Below are 20650 nucleotides of genomic sequence, written 5' to 3' on the forward strand. Positions count from 1 at the left end.
ATTGCATCTCTTTCTTTTTCCTTAACATTGTGATAGTGTAGAAGGAGATGGAGATGATTTCTTCATTTTATAACAAAGTGTTAGGGAAGTAGAAAAGCAGAAGAAAACTGAGAAAACATTACAGTGCTTGAGGAGAATTCACTCATAAATTATAACCGTTTCTTCAAGGGTACCTTATGATGACCTATCTGAATCGGTGGAACATAGCTTAGCTTTTATTTTCCATTACTCTATAGTAGATTGAGATTTTTATGGGAAAAGTGCTGTTTTGAAACTATGCTCCCGATAAAAACTGCCCAGTAGTCTGATGTGATGAAGATGTGGAGGCACAACGCCCTACCTGTTGGAGCCCAGGTACAATGGAAAAGAGTAGTTGGTCGTCAGAGGGCTCAGGCAGGTGCGGGTAGGGGCAGCCATGGTTACCCCAGAATGTGGGTCTTTGAAATGCAAAAGTCTGCTTTTTTTTTTTTTTTTTTTTTTTGTGCTTCCAAAGAATATTAGCAATGATAAATGTTCAAGAATTACATCACCGTCAAAGAAATTAGAGTGCCCACCTCCTACAGAACAAGTAAGTACATTGTAGCGTTTGACATTGACTGCTCCGTTCCCTGGGTTTCTTAACTCTTACTGTCATCATTAAAAAACAGAAAATACAGGAAATGGGAGAATTTACTCTATCTAGTATCATAATTTGGAATACAATTATGATTTTTCTCTCATTCTGTTCGTGGTTAGTCTAGAATGTTCTCAAGTTTTAATGGAATGTTATTTTTATAATCACCATTGTCTGGACCTAGAAGCCATTCTTCTGAATTGATTTTGAATAAGTTTGTATCTGGCACCTTGTGTTGCCTTTGTGGTGAGTTGGCTTGAACATGAGATTTTTGAAGGGAAATTATGAATTTCTGTTTTATTTCAAAACTTTAAAGGAGAATTAGACAACTCTGCATGCTTCACAGTTATTTCATAGAAGGGAGGCAATGTAATGATTGAAGAGATTAGAAAAGTATACATCTAAAGTGCAGTACCACCAATTTACAGATTTAATGATGAAGGAACCTGAGTTCTAGCAGATTATTTTGGTTCTTGATCTAATACAGGAGGAGAGAAGGTTCTTATCCTTTGCCTTTCAGTTAACATCCTTCATGTGAGGTAGGAAGCGTACCGTTTTATGCTAAGTCTTTGTGTGAGGCGCTTCTAAACTCATGAATTTCAGGGTGATTTCGGAGATTTTGCTTTCTTGCCTTAAATGCCTTGTGTTCAAGTTGCTTTGTAGTTTGTTTCTCACCCTGCCAGTGACTTCTGTGACTTTTGGTGGGCAATCACTGGTTAGGATCACATTTGTTAGTATGGGATTTTTAGCTACTGTGTTTTTTTCTTTCATTTCTAAGACCAGAGAAAGACCATTTATGTAGAAACCACAGGTGTGTAAAAGGCGGGCAACTCAAGGGACCTGTGGTGGTTGAATTAGCGTTAAGCAAAATGAACTCGTGTCTTTTTCCACGCCCTCTTCTTGAAGAAGCCAGCAGAACACGTGTGTCTGTCCAATCCACCTCCCCTTCTCGTGTCTCCAGAGGTACATCTAACTCCTGCCGTGCCTTCTTTACCAGCCACTGTGCCAGCCTGGCCAAGTGAACCTACAACTTTTGGACCAACAGGTTAGATACAAATTTTAAAAGTTCAGTGAATCAACCAGCAAAAGCCTCCCAAGTCTTGACATTCTTGAGTGTGAGCTTGACCTCCGAGCAGGATTAGGTGTGTGGAGCCTCCCAGAGCACGGCTCTGCTTCCAGCTTCCTGTGGTGCTCATTTGAGGTGCGCCCTCACAGTCTCGGGAGCAGGTGTGTGAGCTCTGGTTGCCCAGTGCTGGCAGCAGTTTTCACCCCCGTGGGCCAGCTCTCTGCCAGGCTCCGTGTCTTGTTCATAAGAGCTGTTATTAGAAGATACTGACTCAAGGCTTGTTTCCTGGGCGCTTGTTTCCTCCTTTGTGTCCAGGAGCATGTTTGCTTGACATCAGTACTTCTTTAGATTGCTTAAACACACACAGTTTTACTAGCTATACAGTTTTATAGCATTCTTCACCTTTTAGTTTAATGTAAACTTACATTTGTAGAGAATTATTTTTACCCCTTTATAGCTTTTGATTCCTTTCCCTTTCTTTTGTAGGTGTCCCTGCTCAAATTCCTGTTTTGTCAGTGACACAGACTCTGACCACTGGACCTGATTCTGCTGTGTCCCAAGCTCATTTAACACCCTCTCCAGTTCCTGTGTCGATACAGGCCGTTAACCAGCCCTTGATGCCTTTGCCTCAGACACTGAGCCTTTACCAAGACCCACTCTATCCTGGGTTTCCTTGTAACGAAAAGGGAGATCGAGCCATTGCACCACCTTATTCACTGTGTCACACTGGGGAGGACCTGCCTAAAGGTGAGCGCCTTCTCCGAGTTCAAGTTGATTTTATTGATCAAGTACTGATACAGGTTCGGTGAGAAATGTAAGTAGAGGACAGGAGAGGTCACGTTGCCGAGTAAAAGCCAGAGGACGTGCTGGGGAGGACAGCAGAGGCTCAGCTGCTGGTCACTCATCGCTCCTGTTTCAGCTTCTGTTTGATTGGGGGGTGCCTTTATATGTTTAGCACTATATAAACTATTATTTATAGCAGCAGCCCCTCCCCTAACTCCCCTGCCCGTCATCTTTTCAAAAACAGTCTGAAACCATTTTTTTTTTAATTTTAATTTTTAAATTTATTTTTATTTTTTGGCTGTGTTGGGTCTTCGTTTCTGTGCAAGGGCTTTCTCTAGTTGTGGCGCGCGGGGGCCGCTCTTCATCGCCGTGCGTGGGCCTCTCTTGTTGCGGAGCACAGGCTCCAGACGCGCAGGCTCAGTAGTTGTGGCTCACGGGTCTAGTTGCTCCGCGGCATGTGGGATCCTCCCAGACCAGGGCTCGAACCCGTGTCCCCTGCATTGGCAGGCGGATTCTCAACCACTGCCCCACCAGGGAAGCCCCCGTGAAACCATTTTGAATTAAATCTTACTAGGGTTACTAACCAGATAACTAAACAGTACTGAGTTTTCACATCAGTGGTTTGGTGTTTGGAACTCCTCATATTACTTCATCCACGAAAAAACTGTCGAGGAGAATGAATAGAAAACATAGTAGCTGTCATTCCAGTACTGCATGCAACAGTGTATATTTTTTAAGGAATTCTTTTTAAATTCGTCTTTTTTTTTTTTTTTTTTTTAAGAAAGTTTAGTTTGCAAGATTTCCTATTTGAAAAACTGAAGGAGTAATGTAGTGACTCTCTGTGCTCTTTACTTGGATTTTTGTGGATAATTTTCTTTTATTAGTCAGTGGTTTGATGTTTGTGTCTGTGGGTAACCGGCTAATGTCCAATGAATACCTGAGCTAGTCTTATCCTACTAATCTTGTTAATGATCTAGGTTTATGTTGATTTTTACTCTTACCCCCAACTTTTTTATTTCATAATAATTTAAACCCCACAGAGAAGTTGAAAAAGAAATGCAGTGAGCACCTGAGTTTTCTTTGCACAGATTTAAGTGTAGTCATAAAAATCTCAATTTAAGCCATTTTGGGGCATGGATGTTAGACTAGATAAAGCATGTCGAATCTGGAATTACCCTGCAGTAACAGAGTCTGGTTTTGGTTATATTACAATTTTTAATATATGTTTTATATCACAGGCTAGAGAAAAACAATTCCAGTAGGCAAAATGGTCCTTAGAACTGTCTATCATTTGAGGATAATGAACAAAAGCTTTTTGTGAATGTATACTTTTAGTGAGTGACGATGTTACTTATTTTCAGATAAGAACATTCTTCGATTCTTCTTCAATCTTGGTGTAAAGGTATTTACATTTTATCATTTTGAAGTTATTTTAAGTTATTTAAATTAATACGGCTTTACATTATTACCATTTAAATAATCTTAACTCTTATCCTGTTGGTCAGTACCCTAAGGTTTACTAAATCTCATTATTTTAAGAAGTAACATTTTCAGTACCATACAGTTTGTTTTTGGTGGTGATTGCGGCTCCAGTATTTGCTTGCTTTTCCTTTTAAGTGGCAGTGCTTTAACCCTGTGAGTGTATTCGGGAAACAGCCTAGTGGAAGTGCCCCTGTGGGGAATTAGGTGAAAGGTCTGGGTTTGAAATTCTTTCCCTGCACTTCTTATCTATATGGCCCTGGGCAAGTCATTGAGGGTGTCTGAGCCTGGCTGTTTTCACTTACGGAATGGGGGTGATGCTCTTCTTCTGTCTGCCTCAGTTGCTTGAAAGGCTGAGAGGAGGCCACCCGTGGAAGGTGGAGCTCACTAGCAGAGCAGAGCTCCCTGTGGGAGGTGATCAGCCTGGAGATGGCTTGTCTTAGAAGGAGCTGGAGAACTCTGTTCTCGTCAGTGCGGTGTTGTCTGCTGTCTTGGATTCGTTTCTGCGGGTTCTAGACTGTTAATACATGAAATGAAGTGCCCTACCGTGTGTGGCCTATGGACCAGTTCATAAAAGGAGACCTGATTAATTTCTCCATCTGCTGCATTCACGCGTAGTTTATATTTATCTAGTTAATGTTGGCTGTAGCTGATTGGTTAATTAGCCAGCTGTCTGGTAAATTTTTCTTCGTGTTTTGGTGTGTAGCTGAACCTTCTGCAGGGGAAGGATTTGGAGTATTTCATTTTCGGTATTTATCCTTATCTGACTAGAGGTCTGACTTTAATCCTCGCAGTTGGATTGCTCTGGGATCTCCTCTGACTGTGGAGTCCAAATGTTGGGGGTCACCTACTTCTGTACCAGCGTTTTCATGGTAGAACACGTCTAGGCTAGGTAACTAGTTGGCACGGGGTCACACACTGAGTTAGTGGTAGAGCCAGAACGTGAATGAATGCAGGTCAAGCTAAACAGCCAGGGATCGAGAGACCGGAAGTTGGAGGCTCAAGTGCTTGATGGCTGGTGGTGGTTTTGGAGGTCTGTGTCACCCCAGATTACTTGTGTGCAGTTAGATGTAAAGGATGGAATCAGTGATCATGATAACCTGTAGGTGGGGTCCTGACTCTCTCTCCTTTCAAACCTCTGTAGCGGGACTTGGAGTTGGTTTCAGGATAGGAACAAGGAATGGAGTCTCATAGCCGTGACTTAATTTTGTAATTCCTTCGCATGTTGTGTATCAGGGTGATCCTAGGATTTGGACTGCAGTTTATGGTCTTTGCAGGCATGAGAAACTTGTCTTGAGCCCGCTCTGAACTCATCCCCGCCCCCCGTATTGTTTATCTTAGTGGTTTTCTTTGTCTTTTGTAGGCATATAGTTGCCCTATGTGGGCCCCGCATTCTTACCTGTACCCTCTGCACCAGGCGTACCTGGCAGCCTGCAGGATGTACCCAAAGGTCCCTGTCCCCGTGTACCCTCAGAACCCTTGGTTCCAAGAAGCTCCGTCTGCTCAGAATGAAAGTGACTGTGCCTGTCCGGACGCTCACTTCCCCGTGCAGCCTGAGGCCAGTGTTAACGGTCAGATGCCCCAGGCAGAGATGGGACCGCCGACGTTTTCTTCAACCCTGGTGATCCCTCCGTCTCAGGTGTCTGAAAGTCACGGACAGTTGTCTTACCAGGCCGACCTGGAATCTGAAAACTCTGGGCAGCTTCTTCACGCTGAGTATGAAGAGTCGCTGAGCGGCAAGAACATGTTCCCGCAGCCGTCGTTTGGACCGAACCCGTTCTTAGGCCCGGTTCCCATCGCACCTCCTTTCTTTCCTCACGTGTGGTATGGGTACCCTTTTCAGGGATTCATAGAAAATCCAGTAATGAGGCAGAATATTGTTCTGCCCTCTGATGAGAAAGGAGAATTGGATCTGCCCCTGGAAAACCTGGATCTTTCTAAAGAAGGTGCTTCAGTTTCAGCAGCAGACGAGTTTCCCGAGGCTGGAGGCGAAGACACCCATCCTCTCCCTGAAGCCAGCGTGAGCGAGCACGAAGGCCAGGCGGAGCAGTCACCCCAGACACCTAAGGCAGCTCTGGCACTGGCTCCCACCCCTCCCGGAGCAGAGGGAAAGGCTCATCTTCCCACTCAGCTTCTAAACAGAGAGAGAGAAACTGTGCCTGTTGAACTTGAGCCTAAAAGGACCATTCCGAGTCTGAAAGAAAAACCAGAAAAAGTGAAAGATCCTAAGACTGCTGCCGACGCGGTCAGTGGGGCCAGCTCTGTGGACAGCAGGGTGCCGAGACCAAAAGAAGAGAGCTCAGAGGATGAAAGCGAGGTGTCTGACATCCTGAGAAGTGGTCGGTCCAAGCAGTTCTATAATCAGACTTACGGGGGCAGGAAGTACAAAAGTGATTGGGGCTATTCTGGCAGGGGCGGGGGCTACCCTCACGCGAGAGGGGAGGAGTCCTGGAAAGGGCAGCCAGGCAGGGGCCGAGAGGAAGGTTACCAGTACCATCGGAGTGCCAGAGGACGGCCCTACAGGGGGGATAGGAGGAGGTCAGGGCTGGGAGATGGCCACCGGGGACAGCACACTTGATGCCGTTGCTGCGGCATTTTAGAGCAGAAGCCCTCTCTTGGGGGAATGTTTCTGAAGTCTTTAAAAAGAGCTACGTTAACATAAAAACCCAAAGTGGAACTCTCCCCTCCCCTCCCCCTTGACCCTCACTCTCATTCTGGACGAGAGATTTTGGATATGCGTTTAAGGGGCAGGTGAATTCCTGGTGTTGCCATTTTCTTCGTGCAAAATCTATTTATCGGGTGACTGCCCCCATACAAAGTAAGAAATAAGTTTGTTGAAGTATTTTTTATAAACAGCTTAATATAAAACATTATAGATTTAGTGTTTGATTTTTTTCCTTATATAAGTTTAATTTTCAAATGTTGGAAATGTGTGCTTTATAGTGTTTACTAAAGTGACAAAACACATCATTTGACACACTATAGATTCCAAAACATAACATTGCACCAAATAGAAATGTATATTTTATTATGCAATGCCTTAGTCATAAACTGGGCTCAAACAATTCTTAGCCTAAAACTCTGTTGTCTTTTGAAATGCTTCCAACCCAAAGGCCTTTCATCTCAATATCTGTCAAACTTGAATAATGTCTTCTCTTTAATATTACACATAAGGCAGCCTATTAACCTGTGTCTTAGAAATGTTGTATATAGTTCTTTTAATATTCATAGGGTATATTTTTGAATTTTGGTGAGTATTTGTTGAACTTGAGATTGCATACAAGAATAGATGTTTAAGAAATAATAGGAAATCTAATGAAATGGCTGTTCCCACCAAGAATTCTTAGCACTGGTGTAAACACCATGGTGCCTACTCGAAAGACATGTAGATGCTATGCATTTTGAAAATAATCTGCATCTGTTAAAACTGCAGAAGTTTTTTAATGCCACTTGAACACTAATGCACTGACAGATTTAAATATTTTGTGAGAAGAAATGTTAAACATTTTTAGCTTGACAGGTTTCTGTAGAGTTACTGTGTTTCATTTCTCCCTTTGCACCACACTCAGTTATGTGTACCACTTTACATTTGCATGTTCAATTTGTCACGGCTGGAACTATTGTACAAAAAAGGGTGATTGTGACTTCGAATTCTTTTCTAGAGGATGCTGCTAGACAGTGGATTTGTTTGCATTTAATAGCTTGTCACCCCTTCGGTAACATGTCTCTGATTCTGCTTCCTTCCAGTCTCTTGCAGTATTCACTAGACTTTCCCTTTGCATGTTGCACTCTGTTCCCATTTGGAGATTTGATTCTCTGAATGAACACAGTAATCATTCATCTGTGTTACTATGTAAAAATAACTGTAGCTTGTATTTCTTACTTGTACATACCAATGTGAAGTTCTACCCTTTTTTATGTTCTGCTTTGATCAGGAAGTTTTGAGTGCTATGCAAATAATGTAGGAATTTCTCTTTGCATGCCACGTGTCATATACCTAGCCAAAAGTAGATTTTTTTTTTTAAAAGCAATTACTTTAAAAGCAAATACAATTCACTTGAATTTGACAAACTGAAGCAGACGAGTTTTCTGGGTTCTCTGATAACCTACGGGAATGTTTGGATGCCAGCTAGGCTCAGTGAATCTCCACTGTACTGTAATAATGGTTATTTACCTCTGTGTTGTTTTAATTACCTAATGTCTTTGTAACTGCTGATTTGAGTAGTGATTAGTGTGTAGATATAACATAGGATTTTAGAGAGCACTTTGAAAGATAACATTTTATTATGATGGTGCTAGGTAAAAATTTGTAAAGACTGGGATGGTTGTGTGGAAAAGAAAAAAATTCTTGAGCGAACCTGTTGAAAGGAGTTTCTGTTGCCACCTTCTAAGCTGGAACAACTGGGGAAGGTGCTGCTTAAGCAATTTTTTTCTTAACATCAACAGTTGTTACGGAATGAGACGATGAGAGGGTCCTCCACTTTCAGCTCATGCTTGTATATGTAGGATTAGCTTACCTGATAATTTTAATGAAAATTACATTAGATATAATGACCAGATTTAAAAGTTCAATGTAAGTTTGATCTCAGGAGTCCAAAAGAAATCGCCGTTTCCTGTGTCCTTCGTTTTATTAACTGGGATTTGATCGTCCCAGTTTCTTCTCGAAATGTTGAAAAATTGGATAGGAAAGAATACTGTTTATTTCTTCATTGTCGCTCTGTCTTACCTCAGTTGAGTAACAGAATACTCTGTAGTTCCTGAAGGAAATGCCGATTTGCCTCCTGTTTCCCATACTTACCTCCAGGACATGATGGAAACAGTGCTGAAAGAGAACCTGAGCAGTTGGTACTTTACTCAGTGACCTCTGGAATAAGAATAAAAGAACTGACTTTTGATCATTAGTTTTAAAATGATCTGTCTTCACGTGAGGGTCAGTTTTGTTTTTTTCCTTTAGGTTGGTTATCAATATATCAGTCCAGGGGTTTTGCCTTATGCTGAGCTCACACTAGGGCCAAGCAAGCTTTTGTCCTCCTCCGTTTTAACTGAGTCGTATGGTATGGTGACGTGAGATAAAATGTTTCAGAGAAAAGGAGAAGCTTAGAAGTGAGAATCATTTGTATTTTGAGTTGGAAATTATGGAACTTACTCTATTATGATACACATGTTGAAGAACAAATGTTTAGAATGACCAAAGCTCACCTGTTCTTTCCATTTTAGTTGCTTCTGCTCAACTTGCTTCCAGCCCCTTTCCTTTCAGCATTGTGTATATCTCTCTCTTTCATTTCCTCTCAGATAAATCCTCGGTTCTTGCTCCACGGACCTGTTGGTGGCAGGATGCTAGCATCTATGTAGTCCTCGTCCTGTTTCCTGGTAACCTGTATGTTCATTTTCATGGCTGACCTAAGCTCAGACCCTGCCTTGGCCTGGCAGGAGTAGGTTCTCCCTACGGATACATTATCGTATTTGATGCAGACTGTATATATTCTTGCAGTGTGTTTCCTTTGTGACTCAAGGTTGAATAATGCCTGTGAACTGCAAACTTGCTTATGATTGACTTGGTGCAATAAAGTTCCTTTCTAACCATTTCTGGTTTAGAAAACATTCAGCCATCCTAGAAACTAGCAATATTTATTTATGCCTCATTTATTTTACCTTAGTCTTTCACTTATGGGTACTAAGCAAGGTCCATTTTAGTGTAGCTGAAGAGACTACGTATTTGCATATTTGGCTACACTATTTCTGTTTACTGTATTTTGCTTCCTATTGAATGTCTAAATGCTATTGTGTTGTTTCCAATCTTAATGGCTCAGTTCCAGTATATCAGTTTCAAAGAACTAAGGTTTTGCTACTAGTGGCAGCCACTTACTCTCCCACTAATTGGGATTTCCCACTAATTTAGGTTTTTTTCTCCCCTGAAATACAAATTTTAGAAAAATCCTACAAGAGGGGTGGGTGCATGTCTTAATGCTGGGAAATAGCAACTTTGGGGTTGAATTTACTTGAATGGATTAAAAATTGCATTGTTACAGAGCTAGAAAAAACTTTTATGTATGAAAAATGATAATAGCCTTACACTGAGTACAAATAATACTTAAAGCATGTGAAGATGTGATCATTTGTGATGTTACTTGTAAAAAAAAAGTATATATACATCTTTTGAAGTGTTGAAAGGAAAATAGTACTTTATATTCTTTATCATATCACTTTTTGTAAGTGTTGAATATATTCCTGTTTATTTTTCTATGTTCTGTTTTGTAGCCTTAAGAAGTGTTTCAAACATATCTGAATGTATAAAATAAGAGTAAATGCCCTACATGGTGTGATGCTGCATTATATATAAAACTGTGTGCATATATTAAATTTTGTCTCTTGATTCTGCTTGTGATTCTTTGGTTCTAGGGCTTTAACCAAGTAAAATATAGCATATAAACCTTAAGAGGAGTTTAAGTAAACTCCTAAAATTAGGAGTTGTTTGCCATGGTTTTTACCCAGTCAGAAAATCTAGCGTGTGCGCAATTAACCACCACCCGGGGTTTATCATCTTTGGGTAAGTGCTGTTCTTTAACCTACGTTACATATATAATAAAACGGGGGTCACGCAACTAGTTAAGTGGTAGAATTTGAATTTGAACCTAGCTCTGAGTGGTTTGAGAGCTAGTCCTGTCATTTTTCTCAGCAGTCAGTGAATGAAATGGGGATGTGTAGAATATCTAAGAATAATTTATAGATTAAATGACTCAGCTTTTTTAAGTTAAAACACTGTTTGAAAGTTTTATTTGAAGACTGAGGTAGCAAGTATACTTAAGTACTTTGAAAACCCAAGTTTCTTAAGGCTGTATTTCTTCATTAAATCAAGTCGCCTAAGAATATTGCTAGTCAATACTCATTTAACCTACTCTGGACTTTCTCATCTTAGAGTGGCTTTCTCAGGAAGCAGAGCCTGAAACAAAAGCTTCATTCAGCACAGGGTTTAAGAGAGAGAGGTGATGTAGGTGCAGGGGCAGCAAGCTGTGAAGGGGGAATCCCAAGTCCTATAGGCCAGTTTGGGGCTGCCTGAGGCGGTGAGGGAACTATCAGAGAACCTTGGAGGGATCAGAGGGAGAAAGGAAGGAGGAAAAGGGGGAAGCGTTTCTGTTGGCTGTGTTGAGTGCCAGCACCTCTTCCCACGGAGTTGACAGGGAAGAAAGCAAGCAAGATGTCTGGCTGAAGCCCTTGCAGAACTGGCCACTCGATGTGGATGGATAAGAAGGTGAGACCGGCTGACCAGTGGGTCACAAGAAGTGTCCCATGCCAGGTTTCTCTAAAAGTTTTCAGAGAAAAGCAGCACGGTCCACTTTTCATTTTGAGTATATTTGTTTTACTTTCACTTGTTGACGCAATGATATGAGGATGTAAATAAACTGCAAAAGAGAAAGTGAACACAACTTCCCTTCACAGACCGTAATTGGTAAGCTGCTCCAGAATCACGCACTCCGCAGAATAGTGAAGCTACAGTTGTTGGCATGAACATCAAGTTAAGAGTCTTCTAGATCCTCCAAGTTCAAAAAATTGTGTAGTAAGCTAGTTTCATTTTTAAAAAATAAATTTATTCATCTTTGGCTGCGTTGGGTCTTCGTTGCTGCACGCAGGCTTTCTCTAGTTGCGGTGAGCGGGGGCTACTCTTCGTTGCGGTGCGCGGGCTTCTCATCGCGGTGGATTCCCTTGTGGAGCACGGTCAGTAGTTGTGACACATGGGCTTATTAGTTGCTCCGCAGCACGTGGGATCTTCCTGGACTAGGGCTCCAATCCATGTCCCCTGCATTGGCAGGTGGATTCTTTACCGCGCCACCAGCGAAGTCCACTAGTTTGTTTTAAATGAAAACCTTGGTTTTGGATTAAACGCCTTCGGGTAGGGTAAGAAACAAAGTAATGCTATGCCTATCTAGGGCTGTGCCTGTTACTGTGTAACTTAGTTCTTTGCAATGTTCTAAGATAATGTTCAGAAATCGGGGGCCAAAAATGGAGACCAGAAACCAGAAGGCACAGACATGAAGGGACATGAATGCTTTGCTCCACGAGAAGGGACGGATGGTCATGGTTGCCAGTCTTACCAGCTGAAAACTTGTAGATACGGGAGACAGACCTGGGCACATGCAGGGATGGGAGCTGGAACTATCCACTACAATCTGCCTGTATGATGCTTTCCTCTCACTAAGCTCTTCAGTGCGCATGCTCACTTGTCTCTGACCTGTGTTCTGGTTCACATGCATTTTCTTACCATTTTTATCATTATAGGTGCTCCTTTCCCTGGGAGCTGCCTCCTTCATGTAGCCCCTTCTGACTCTCCCACCCAGGACTATTTCTCTTCTGAACCACGTGGTGCTCATAATACACCAGGCACTGGGGTTGAGGGCTTGACATATGTGTTTCTAAATGAGTAAGTGAAATTATAGAATCAACTGAGTAGTTATCCATTCTTTCTACAGAAACAGAGAACCTCTATGGCAAGTAGATTCATTCCTTCAATACAGTAGGCAAACTACATGCCAGACACCAAACTGCACATTGAATCTGTAAGCAAGAGAGAAAGCACTGGACTTCAAGTTGCTATGGTGTAAAATTAGGTTAAACTTAAATTACATAGATACACTTTTTGTAAAGACTGCTGCACACTAGGTTGACTATAAACAATTCATATGTACAAAATTTAAATTCAAAAGGTGATGGGTGTATAATATATGTCTCCTTTATTCCCTGTTCTTAACCATCAAGTTATCCTTCCCAAAAGCATTAACTCTCTTGAGTATCCTTTTGTGTATTTTAGTATTTTGTATATTTTCATATAAACAGTGGTGTATTATAATAAATTATGTTGCACCATGCTTTTTTGCTTAGAGATTTTTTCTAATCAGGATATACTGAGCAGTCTCATTATTTTCAATAGCTAACATCTGCATTCATGTATTTGAGTTGGTAACAGATTTTATAAAAAAAAAACCCTTTTCCTTGTGTTAACAATTCTAAGTCCTTTTCTCCTGCTATACAGAACTTTAAGTAACATGTAAATCTGTTTTAAAATTTTCATTTACATGAAAAATAATACAATTGATACATATTTTATCATCAGCAATAAGTAGAAAGAACTGTGCTCTTATAATACAAATATTTTAAGGGCATAATACAGAATCAGTAAATAAAAACAGCTTTTGTCTTATTTTATTCAATTCATTTGAAATAATGATTCACAAATTTAACCTATCTTTAAAAATAGGCAATACTTATTTTAGTATAATCCCATTTATGTACAAAACAAACCCTTTACATATTCACAGTTAAGTGCACAGAAAAAAGCATGAAAGGATATATATTATTAAACATAAACACAGGTAACATTTGGGAGGGTAAAATAAAGGGAAATCATAACTCTTATCCCATATATTTCTATAATATTTGAAAATTTCACAATAGACATGTATTTATGGATTACTCAGATAAAAGCAATATTTTTAAAAGGCCTAATGGGGCTTAGTTAAACCATACGTTCTATCCACTGTTTGCATATTAATTAAAGCTTCTATTGTTGCAAGAAGCTCTAAAAGTTTGTTCAATAATTTCTAATTTTCCTAAACTCTTTACCTCACTTGTAGTATAAGTTAGTTCCAGCTCAGCACATTAGGCAGAAGTATAATTGAAAGTGGTTTTACACTACAGGTATCCCACCGTTGAAGAAATTTGGATGTCTTTAGAACTCCAGCTACACACTATCCAAAACTAAGAAAAAAAAGTCAAATAGATAACATCCTTTATATCCAAACCTGGAAATGAACCTGTACTGTATTTTTAAAGGAAACGGATATTCTTTAAAATGCTTTTTCCAAAATCTTGATCAGTGATTACATAAAGATATGTTTATAGAATGACATTACCTTGAGAATAATTACAGAATATAGAATCTTATGAAATGCTACATCTAATTCAGAGTAAAGTTAGGATTTTTTTTTGGGGGGGTGTTGAAATGATTTTTTTGCTAAAGATATTCAAAAGCACCAAAAACATTGTCAACAATGCTTAAGTTGGTAATAGTCTTTTCCCAGCAGTGGTGTTCTGCAGCAGATAATCTTCCTTTGAAAGTCTAAACACAGTGACAATTTAATGCAAAGACTGAAAACAAATATATATAATCCTGATGTTTATTTATCAAATTTCATCAGTGGCGTCATCGACCAGCTTTTAAAATAAGGGCAGTTTCATTATAGTGGCATACCTGGCAAACCATATAAGTATAGAAACCTTTTCCAAGATTTTTAAAAGGGGGCAACACTGCTCAGCATTTGGTACCTGAATATATAATACACCTACTGAATATCTTCCCATACATCATGAAAACTTGGAGGTAATTTGTATAGCCTGAAATGTCTTCATTTTAGAATGTTATGCACAAAAAGGGCCTTATCATCAAGAACAGAAAAGTGGCATTTGCCGTACTCAGACTACAATTTAAAACACAACTGGCTTTATGTTACAGTAAGTAAATTATACTTCAATCTCCAGAGCATGTGGGGAATAAAATCTGGTCTAAGTTTTATATGACAAAAATCCCAGTAAATGTTTCTTTTAATAAATGGCTTATCGATATTCTCAGACTCACTCTAATCATCCAAGAAAAAGTAGTTTCCACTCTTCTTTTGTTCTACATCCTAAAAAATAAAAATAGAGAAGCAACAAAAATCAATACCATTCTCCTATACGTAAGGGTAGGGTAGACTTTCACCTGCAGAATTACGTAGCAGTGTTTTTAAGTGTCTATACACCCTCCTCTGCACTCACTGGCTGCTTCTGGAGATGCCTGGTTCCACTATTTAAAGGCAAGATTACTACCTCTGCTACCCGTCCCTACTGCCTGGACACCTTCCCGCTGCACACCTCACACACAATTCCATTACACAAAATACTTAAACATATACAATCTTGTTATATAAAATATTGTTTCCAGAAAAACTACTAAATTCCATTTTCATCATTTTAACTTTCAGCTTCTGGTAAAAAGGTTAGTTTTTAGTTAGTTAGTTAGTTTCTGTCAGTTTGAGAACTAGTACACAAAAAGTATATAAAAATAATTTTTCCCAGCACTGTTTACAGACTGGCCAGTAATGATTCATCTACCTACTTGGCTAGCTGCTTGCTCCCTTATTAAGATTGAGGTATGACAGTCTAGGATGAGTGGATATAGAGAAAATGATAAGTGTACCTGGGGACTGAACTAAGTCTCTACCCAAGAAAACTACAACACACAGTGTTTGTAATGCTTCAGAAGAAATTCTTATGAAAATTAAGCTGTGCATAATAAGTGTTCTAACATTTAGTTCCTCTCTTCTGCTTAATATGCTTTTCAGAACTGAGAAAACTCTTCAAATTTAATTTAAAACTTGCCATTTCATTATCCTGGCCAGAGAGTAAACATTTATAAACAAAATATACAGTGAAGGCTAAAGGCATCCAGATATTATGTTAGATGCTTAGGAATACATGATGTGCACCATGTCTCTGATTTCTAAGAGGTCACATTTTAGTAGCGAAGCTAGAGGAGTACAAGTATGAAAGGACAGGTATGTGTAACATACTTTATCTAAAGCTTCTGGGTATTAAGGATGGTGGCTAGAGGGCCATGCGATGGAAGCAGCGTTTAAAGGGGCACTGCAGGGACACCAGAAACACGGAGATGCTGTTTTAGCATTCGTTTTTCTTTTTTTGAGAGATGAAGAAATGACTGCCTTCTAAAAACCACATATTTCACAGACTGTATCAAGTGTAGGGCGCAAAATTATTTTACGTACTACAAAGAAAACAAAACACTGCCAACTTAACTGACAAAATGTTTTTTCATTGTTTAGAATTTAATGCTCATTGGAGAAGTCTGTTTAGGCTCTGAAAATATGCATTCCCATCCTGTGTTGCTCTTCTGAGTGCACAAAGAGATGTGTCGGAAATATTAAGGTATTTGTAAACACTTCTGTTTCCAGCGTCATCCTTCTGAAGGTCAACACAAGCAGTACAACAGTGGGTGCCACTCAGACAGACAACGCGGCGATGGCAGCTACATCACAACGGCTGCCTATCAGACTGAAGTACGCCGTCAGATACTGAAACGTGAAAACCATGAGCCACAGAATTCATGAAATGACCTAAGATATTAACGACACAGCCTTCAAGTTAAAACATGCTTTTCAATTACGTACACGGAGAAGTTATCCGTGATTTAAGGTAATTTTTCTACATACCTTAATTGAATTGAGTTTGTTTATTCTTGGCCTATAGTTGTTTGGATCTCTTCTGAATGTAATTTCAAGCTGAGACAAAAATTTATTCATGCCAGCCAAAAGGGTTTGAGGACTAGGGGAAAAACAAAATCTTATCAGTTGTGATTGAATTCTACCCCCCCACAGTTTAATTACTTTTTGAGGATGAAGAGTATTACGAATCCCTGTTCCCTTTAATTCCCCAATCATAAGTCATCTGGATAATAGTATAGTCACGGGACATTATAAAGGCTATATTCAGAAATGTCTTTGCTTGGACTATGTAGTTTGTTTGGCTATATTTTTATGCAAAACAAACACACTTTAAAGTGCTTCTGATCTGGAAAGAAAGTCAGCGAGAAGGTACTGCTTTAGAAAAATGATTTCACTGAAGAATTTCAAATCTAAGATATTTAGGGGAGAAGACAATTTAACAGAAAAGGTAATGTTTATGTTAGAAATTTGGCACAAAGCAATATGTACAACATAATGGTGTTTAGTAATAACACCTTTTAAAATTTCTATACTTTATTCATCTTTCCTCACCCAAACTAGTTCTTAAATCATGTTAAGTCATATCATACATGTGGAACATTTTAAGCATTTTGTAAATACAAAGGGAGGATCACTATTTGAATAGCTTTATATAGTCTAAGAAATTTCCCTAACTCCCAAAGAAGTTATGTTATTTTCAATAATTGATACATAAATTTTAAACAGAAAAAAAAAAAGGAATTCTAAGAAGTTTAGTACTTCTATTCCTTGGATGAATTATTCAAATAGCAAATCCATTCCTTCCTAAACCAGGAAACATTATGTTGGAATCACATGAACTTGCTGTTTTTACAGGTCAAATGGCTGAATATCAGGAATTTCATACCGTTCAACCTAATAAGGTTTCAGCACTAAAAGTAAAAAATTTCTCATAAAAAAAATTTCTCATAAACTAATGTGAAACTTCTTTATATTACAAGTACTCTCAATCAAGCCAATAAGGAAAAATGAGAGAAAAAAGGGGACGGAGGAGGTAAAATCATTCATTTTTAACTCTGCTGTACATTTGACCCACCTCCTAGAGTAATGGAAATAAAAACAAACAAATGGGACCTAATGAAACTTCAAAGCTTTTGCACAGCAAAGGAAACCATAAACAAGATGAAAAGACAACACTCAGAATGGGAGAAAATATTTGCAAATGAAGCAACTGACAAGGATTAATCTCCAAAATATACAAGCAGCTCATGTAGCTCAGTATCAAAAAAACAAACAACCCAATCCAAAAATGGGCAGAAGACCTAAAGAGACGTTTCTTCAAAGAAGACATACAGATGGCCAAGAAACACATGAAAAGATGCTCAACATCACTAATTATCAGAGAAATGCAAATCAAAACCACAATGAGGTATTACCTCACACCAGTCAGAATGGCCATCATCAAAAAATCTGCAAACAGTAAATGCTGGAGAGGGTGTGGAGAAAAGGGAACCCTCTTGCACTGTTGGTGGGATTGTAAATTGATGCAGCCACTATGGAGAACAGTATGGAGGTTCCTTAAAGACCTAAAAATAGTACTACCATATGACCCAGCAATCCCACTACTGGGCATGTACCCTGAAAAAACCATAATTCAAAAAGATACATGTAAATATTCCTGCAATGAACACTGTGGTACAACTGCCAGGATATGGAAGCAATCTCAATGTCCACAGACAGATGAATGCATAAAGAAGATGTGGCACATATATATATGACGGAATATTACTCAGCCATAAAAAGGAATGAAACTGAGTTATTTGTAATGAGGTGGATGGACCTAGAGTCTATCATACAGTGAAGTAAGTCACAAAGAGAAAAGCACGTACCGTATGCTAATGCACATATATGGAATCTAAAAAAAAACGGTACTGATGAACCTAGTGGCAGGGCAGGAATAAAGACACAGACGTAGAGAATGGACTTGAGGACACAGAGCGGGGAAAGGGAAGCTGGGACGAAGTGAGAGAGCAGCACTGACATATATACACGACCAAATGTAAAGTGGATGGCCAGTGGGAAGCTGCGGCATAGCACAGGGAGATCAGTTCGATGCTTTGAGATGACCTAGAGGGGTGCGATAGGGAGGACGGGAGGGAGGCTCAAGAGGGAGGGGACATGTGGATATATGTATACTTACAGCTGATTCAGTTTGTTGTACAACAGAAACTAACACAACATTGTAAAGCAACTATACTCCAACAGGGATTAAAAAAAAAGAGCCAGCCAACTTGAAATAAATAAATAACTAAATAAAGTAAGTTTCTAAGTGTTGGAACTTAGTTTAGAAAATAGTTTTACCTGTTTGCAAGTGTGTTCTTAGATGGAACACCATCAAAAACAATGACTCGATCTGCTAGATAGGTGGCCATGATGAAGTCATGTTCCACAACAAAGGCTGTCTTCTTAGCATGGAGTATGAAACTAAAACACATGATTTTGAAAAGCTTTATATCATCATATTCAAACACTATACTAAGCATTTCTGTCTGCCACTACACATGATCACAGGCAGTACTCTTAGGAGCGGGACATTTACCGTTTGACAACTCGAGCAGCCATCAATCTTTGCTCAGAATCCAAATATGCAGATGGTTCATCAATTAAATAGACATCAGCAGGTTTGCCCAAACAAAGAGCTAAAGCTACTCGCTGCAGTTCACCACCAGATAATGTCTGCACCTATTTGCAAAAGAAGTTCAGTAAACCACGTAGAGACATCCAAAGTTTAAAATAATAAAATGATAAAACAACAAAAATTATTTTAGAGTACCTCTTGATCGATGATGTTTTCAATTTGCAGAGGCTTCATTACATCAGTCACAAATTGTGGATGAGTGTAAGCATCTCTGATCTTTTCATGTAGTAGCTGGCGAACACTTCCCTGTTTTTAATGGAAAAGTATTGAAATTTTATTTCAGTACAGAACTACTCTAATTATGAATCTTGAGAAAGTTAAGCTACACAGCAAAAGTATATCAATTTGCCACTAGCAGATATCGATAGTATTTTGATGCTTATCCATCAGCTATGACATGTTTTGAGATTTTAAAAATTAAAAACCCACCATGTCCAAGTTAAAAAACAAAACAAAACCAAAATCTTAAAATTTGAAAGTAGTAAATGATGAATGTTTCAGGGAAGAAATCATTAGAGACTAGGAATACTTCTAAAGGTTAATATGGGTATCAAGTAATCTTAGGCAATCTGTGTGTGAGCTAACACAAAATGCACGATAATGACAGGGATGAATTTAAGATGTCTTTTAACTTGTTATTTGAGAAGAGGGCTGAGTTTGAGAACTTAAAAGCTAAGCTTATAGAAAGCATCAATGATAAAGTTTTCATTGTAAGCCACGCCATCTCAAATATTCCCAACATGAGTGAGTACTGAGGTACTGAGCATAGATACTGTAGTTAATAAGTTCATTACAACACCTGCAGAAATCAAAGGAGGTTAATTTCATAATGTTTTAAGGCTCATCCATATTGTAACATGTATCAGTGTTTTATTTCTTTTTATGGCAGAATAACAGTGGCTCTACCATTTTCCATTCCCACCAGCAACGTATGAGGTTCTAATTTCTCTGCAACCTCAGCAATACTTGTTATTGTCTTTCTGCTTTAAGTCATTCTAGTGGGTGTGATGTGGTATCTCAATGTGGTTTTGATTTGCATTTCCCTAATGATGAATGATGCTGTGCATCTTTTCATGTGTTTATTGGCTATCTGTATATTTTCTTTGGAAAAATGTCTATTCAAATCCTTTGCCCATTTAAAAATTGAGCTGTAAGAGTTCTTTATATATTTTGGATACGAGTACCTTATTAGATATATGATTTGCAAATAATTTCTCCAGTCCTGTGGGTAGCCTTTCATTTTCTTGATGTCATTTGCAGCACCAAAACACATTAAGTTTTTGAAGATTTACTTTGGAAAAAGATGCCAAACAGACTTTAAAAGAGTTTCCTAGTAGTGGAAATGAATAAAGGACTGTAGTAGCCCTAAGATCTTCCTTAGCTACCTTATTACACCTGTACAGAAACTAATTTGGAGAAAATTTTTGATATAGTGTAAGATTAATGCTCTAGGTATATATACATATAAACTCTTCTTCAATAACAAAATAACAGAATAACTCACGGTTGATTTGGGACTGATTTTCTGTGGCTTATAACTGACATTTAAAACTGGTACTTCCCCTGCAAAGTAATGCAAATAAATAAGACACTGAAAATGGCCCAGATCTTTAAAGTTTACTATGTGGAACAGAGTAAAAAGACTCAATATTACAATAGTACCTCCTTCATCAGGTTTAAGTCTCCCAGCAAGCATTCTGATAAATGTCGTTTTACCAGTACCTGGCAACACAACATACAAGAAATTGACTTGAAAGATGCTT

At 39.0% G+C, this 20650-nt stretch overlaps 2 protein-coding genes across 5 annotated transcripts in view; one reads left to right on the top strand and one right to left on the bottom strand.

The window, feature by feature from the left end:
- The window catches only part of OTUD4 (OTU deubiquitinase 4), a 41411-nt gene extending 31097 nt beyond the window's left edge, over positions 1-10314 (top strand). Inside the window, exons 17-21 of one of the 2 annotated variants that reach the window (XM_082611627.1) lie at positions 494-568; positions 1523-1658; positions 2166-2426; positions 3824-3864; positions 5305-10314. In XM_082611627.1, the coding sequence (XP_082467753.1) occupies positions 494-568; positions 1523-1658; positions 2166-2426; positions 3824-3864; positions 5305-6519 (1728 nt within the window). In that variant the 3' untranslated portion in view covers positions 6520-10314. Of the gene's footprint in view, positions 1-493; positions 569-1519; positions 1659-2165; positions 2427-3823; positions 3865-5304 lie in introns of both variants that reach the window. The other variant, XM_082611626.1, reaches the window with a different exon arrangement.
- Positions 10315-10752: 438 nt separating this feature from the next.
- The window catches only part of ABCE1 (ATP binding cassette subfamily E member 1), a 31460-nt gene continuing 21562 nt past the window's right edge, over positions 10753-20650 (bottom strand). Inside the window, exons 12-18 of one of the 3 annotated variants that reach the window (XM_082632040.1) lie at positions 20550-20609; positions 20392-20450; positions 19023-19133; positions 18789-18931; positions 18551-18673; positions 16199-16310; positions 10753-12349 (exon numbers count right to left, since the gene is read on the bottom strand). In XM_082632040.1, the coding sequence (XP_082488166.1) occupies positions 11816-12349; positions 16199-16310; positions 18551-18673; positions 18789-18931; positions 19023-19133; positions 20392-20450; positions 20550-20609 (1142 nt within the window). In that variant the 3' untranslated portion in view covers positions 10753-11815. Of the gene's footprint in view, positions 12350-13106; positions 14618-16198; positions 16311-18550; positions 18674-18788; positions 18932-19022; positions 19134-20391; positions 20451-20549; positions 20610-20650 lie in introns of those variants that run through there. The other 2 variants (XM_082632039.1, XM_082632041.1) reach the window with 2 other exon arrangements.

The sequence above is a fragment of the Mesoplodon mirus genome (assembly GCF_964341445.2).
Source record: "Mesoplodon mirus genome assembly, chromosome: 2".
Lineage (NCBI taxonomy): Eukaryota > Metazoa > Chordata > Mammalia > Artiodactyla > Ziphiidae > Mesoplodon > Mesoplodon mirus.